At 43.5% G+C, this 4,747-nt stretch overlaps 1 protein-coding gene across 2 annotated transcripts; it reads left to right on the forward strand.

Moving 5' to 3' along the window:
- The first annotated feature begins 252 nt into the window (after window positions 1–252).
- On the forward strand, window positions 253–3,722 carry LOC123116162 (F-box/FBD/LRR-repeat protein At1g13570). Of its 2 annotated transcripts, XM_044537161.1 has the most exons (4): window positions 253–1,274; window positions 2,081–2,227; window positions 2,333–2,612; window positions 3,266–3,722. In XM_044537161.1, exons 1-4 carry the CDS (start codon window positions 399–401, stop codon window positions 3,286–3,288), a joined length of 1,326 nt encoding a protein of 441 aa, XP_044393096.1. In that variant the 5' UTR covers window positions 253–398; the 3' UTR covers window positions 3,289–3,722. The 2 variants fall into 2 exon arrangements, with proteins under 2 accessions (XP_044393096.1, XP_044393097.1); XM_044537162.1 differs by lacking the exon at window positions 3,266–3,722 and having other exon boundaries at window positions 2,081–2,153; window positions 2,333–2,427.
- Window positions 3,723–4,747: the final 1,025 nt, after the last annotated feature.

The following is a 4,747-nucleotide window of genomic DNA, read 5'->3' on the forward strand; positions in this document are numbered from 1 at the left end:
TTCATAGTTTTAAATAATAGGCTATGCCAAATAGTGATGCTCTGTTTAGTGAGTTATAGTATGCTCTGTATCAAAATATAAGACGGTTTTCAACGCTATGACAATGTAAAAAATGTCTTATATTTAAATACATGGAGTATTTTGCAACTTTATGGACAATTGTACGTGAGTGGCATGTTGCTCAAACCGCTGCGCGACTATATAAGAGCCGTAGCCGATTATTTAGAACTTTGAGTTTATTTGCATTTCCTGTTCACTACCCATAGTCAAATCTTCACTAAATCAAATTTTAGTGAGGATTCCCTGGCTATTATTCATTTTTTAGGAAAAAACACGCCCGAAGCAAATGCTCCGCCTCAAACCCTAGAACCGTGCTGCCGCGTGATCACCCGGTGAAAATGGCGCCGCTGCGCCATGGCCTGGTGGAAACGGCGCCGCCACGCGATCACGGGAAGAAGCGCCGGGGCCGGGTGAAGGAGGCCGCACTGGCGGAGGCGGACGCCCTGATCTCCCTTCCCCCGGACGCCCTCGACAACATCCTCGTCCGTCTCGGCATCCGCGACGCCGTCCGCACGTCGGCGCTCTCCCGCGTCTGGCGACACCGATGGGAGGCCCTCCCATACCTCGATCTCCACTTTCCCCGCCTCGGAGGCGATGAGGGCGCGCCGGCGGGGCTGTGGTCCCTTTACGGCATCCTCCTCCGCTGCCCCGGCCGCGTCCGGCTCTTCCACGCGGAGCTCGACGGGCCCTACGCAGGCCGCGTCCACGACTGGCTCTTCGTCCTCTCCCGCAGGGGTGTCGAGATCCTGGACCTGAGCTTCAACGACTCGTTCCCCACCCTCCCCTCCTCCGTCTTCTCCTGCAGCCGGCTCACCTCCCTCAGTCTCTTCGGCTGCGCCATTCCGCTCCTACCCGCAGGCTTCGTGGCCTTCCCGGATCTAAAGAAATTAACTCTCGCAAACGTCCACTTAGAGGACTATGGGGAGTACCAACTTGAGGAGATCATAAGGACATCCCCGTTGCTCGAGTATCTGGTACTTACAGATGTTTTCATCGATGGCGAGCACATCAGAGAATGGGTGATTCGGGCGCCCAATCTCAGGCACTTGACGATTTGTTCAGAGAACTATTATGGCTGGATCCTCAAGGACTTGACATGCCTGAATTCCGCAGTCATCGATTGGTTTGACAATGTTGTTCACCACGATTTTGCCAAGTTTCTTTCCGGGCTTGTTCAAGTTAGGAAGCTTTTGGTCGTTTCATTCAACGCACCGGTAAATGCTTATGTCCCCAGTTGCTTATTTTATCTTTTGAGTCTTGTTTCGCAGAATCAATCCGAAACTAGTTAAAATGCCCTGCATCAGAATATGGGGAGTTTTTTCTTTTCTTTAATCTGTCCGAATAGCTAGGCTGCCGCACCTGTGCTGATATCATTAGGCAACCATATTAGATTACACAAAATAGAGTACAAATAGCTTTGCCCTAACTGGCCTCAAGCCCACAAGGTTGATTACTTACGAAACATAATGCAACAAAGGGGGAAAATACCTAATCATTATCTGTATGTCCTTGGATGCTCTAAAAACCCCTTGATCTAGGTACTCCATTTTGAAAGTGCAAGTTTTTTTTCCTCCCCAAATGAGCCAACATATATAGGCCTCTGTACTGTCGAAATGATTTCCTGTCTGCCCCTTGGGCTTGGCTTCTTTCAGCCTAGTTGCGACCAATCTACCAATTAATTTATTCCGGGTTGTATACTTATATCATGTTTTTGTACATGCATTGTCCCACAGACATGGTTCATATTAACCTGCATATATTATTTATTTTCATCTCGGTGTTTTATTATCCCAGTTGCCAACTTGATAAATAAGGCTGATGTATATTTTTCCTTTTTCGTTTGCAAAATGTATAGATTTGTGTGGTTTATGGTGTGCTGAACCTTTGAACATTTATGATCTTTTTTCTGTTTATATAGAAACGATATCTGTCCCTTCGTTTGCATTGCTCCTAGATTCTAGAGATGCATCCAGTTTAAGTCCTGATATTATCCTTGCTCTCTCTTTGTCCTATTTTTCAGAGTGCTATGATACCGAAGATAATTCTGTGCACCTTTCACAACTTGAAGAGCTTGAAGTTGCGTATGCACTTTTGTGAGCAACCCCCTATTATGTTAGCGTTTTGCTTACTAAAGAGTGCCCCAAATCTTGAAAAGCTTAAAATAGAGGTAATCCTGATTTATGAATGTTCCCATGCATATTTCATATTAACATTGTTTAAAGGTCATTTTGGCGCTTCAGGTTAATTGTCGTTTTTACTTTTATATGTGAAGATCTATGATAAGGAGGAGCAGAAATTTGAGGCAAATGGAGAGTTTCAAAATGCATTATGGACTGATGGCATGTGTGCCAACCTTCAGGTTGTGCAGATGACCGGCATTAATTGGCGGCGAAATGAAATGTGCTTTATAGAGCTCATTCTCTCTAAAGCAAGGCTTCTTCGTGCATTATTTATTAGCTATGGTGGGAACGTTGTGATGTCTAGTGAGGATGCTATAAATGAATTACTAACATACAAAAGGGCTTCAGCTGAAGCTCAGGTCTTATTTAAAGGTAGGGAAACTTCATTTCACACAATAAATTTCAACTTATGTATTCTCGTTGTCTATTTAAAACTATGAATGAAATGCATGAAATTGTTTACTTTTAAAATTATTGTCTTATGGGTGCATTGGCCAATTCCATTAAAGTTTGTGTACAAAGACCAAAGCAATAAAACTGAAAAGGGATCATCGGTATTTTTGGTATTTAGCTGTTTGCAAAATTGGTGTTGTTCGTGCTTTTTTAGTTTGGTCAGTGCCTCAGCATTGGTACAAGTGTCAGTGCCTCAGCAGGGGTACAAGTGGAATGCATCATTTTCATGCATGCTTCGACATAGCAATCCTGTTGTTTTTTCTAACAAGGGCAGAATCTCCTGTTCTCTGCTGCATTTCATTGAAAACTGAAAAGCCATACTACTCCAAGCAGCTTAAACCATTGGATTCTGGATCTTGCTTAAGCGAAATCTATGTGATTGACTTAGATGCACGGTCTTTCGCGTGATGCATCTGATATTTTCCTCCGGGCCATGCATGCGTCTGCTAAAATATTAAGCTGATTTGTGCCAAGTGGCGATCAGTTCGTGTATATGCACAAGTGCAATATATTTTGGTTGCATTTCCTTTATTTTGATAAGCTGCATAAAGAGTGTTTCCGTTGTCATGCAGGTAAAGCAGAAGAGTATTATTAGGTCAGGACCAACTCCTGGGCATCGCTGGAGAGGTGTGGCTCCGACGAGACAGTTCTATCGCCTGATGCAGTGTCTTCGATCAGAGATGCAGCATGCAGAGAATGGCTTCTCAAAAAGAACCAGTTCTGTTAAGAGTAAAAGGAACTGCTAGCATTTTGTGTTTTGCTCTTTTCTGAAATATATTGGTGTGCCATCGGTGCTTTCGTCAGAGCTAACGATGAGGTTTAAGTTCATTGTCTTTGTCTAGCACTCTAGTTAGTAGTATTACCGTCGCGAGAAGACGCCTTCGAACATGGGTCGTGTCTCCTGTGACTTTCCAGGCCTCTGAAAGTGAAGCTCACGTTGCCTTTTGGTATTATATCCTTGTACTGGCTGTAGCAAATTTAGGCTGGAGAGTCTGAGGGAGTTGTCTTCCATTCTTAGAAAAAACTGCACTTGCTATCCTGTTGCTACTTATGGGCAAAACATAAAGGTTGTTCATGAGCCCCCAGTCTTAGGCTCATATGGGCTCTGCCGCCGTTATTTATAGGTACCAAGAGAAGGTTTGTTGCTCCATGGTTTCATTGGCTGCTTGAGCCGAGGATGGCCAAAAAGCCAGGTACTAACATTTGCTGAGTACTGAGAGAAACATTTGCTGAGTACTGAGAGAAACATTTGCTGATGGGGTGCGATGGAGTTAGTAGAATCAAATTATCAGGGCAGGAATTTCCTCGAACTGTAAAAAGGAGGTCGAAAGAATTTGAGAAAATATGTTTCGAAATGAGAAATAGCTCAACGTATCTTTGTGTGCAGCGACACGGTATTTTGCACAAAATATACTTATGCACACAATACTCAAATCATCTATATGTGTACCTTCTTCAAATATTTTGAATCATGAATTATTTCCCTTTAAATTACTCCCTCCTTCCCAATTAACATTGGCGTCAACTTATTTTGCATTTCGAATTCAATTACTAACTTGACCAACAAAACACAACTAATGCTCCATGAAAACTATACCCTTGAATTCGTATTAAAAAGGTTTTTAAACAAATTTCTTTTAGAAACACCAAGTACTGCTACGCACGCATCACCTACTGAAGACCATAGTCGCGAAGCCTCAAGATTGAGGAAGGCATCACATGCATCTTGCTATCAATGAGAATGTCACCTTACACTGAAAGAATAATCCACCTTATTGGGACACATAATTCGTCAAAGCTGGAGTTTGATATCTGATATGGTACAATTACCATCCAACCACAAGTATGTTTTCTCTGATATATGTTTTATGACACATGTCTCGTATATTACTGGCCAAATTAATGCTTAGGGCTCTGTCATGTGGGGCACGTCTTACAGACGTGGGCCGCGCGGCCAGGAGCAGCCGACGGCCGCATCAGGCAAGGCGCAGGCTGGACAGGAGTCCTGATCCGGGCACATTAGTTCCTAGACTAGTTTATTTCGTATAGGTTTC

This window comes from Triticum aestivum, chromosome 5B (genome assembly GCF_018294505.1).
Source record: "Triticum aestivum cultivar Chinese Spring chromosome 5B, IWGSC CS RefSeq v2.1, whole genome shotgun sequence".
NCBI classification, from domain to species: domain Eukaryota; kingdom Viridiplantae; phylum Streptophyta; class Magnoliopsida; order Poales; family Poaceae; genus Triticum; species Triticum aestivum.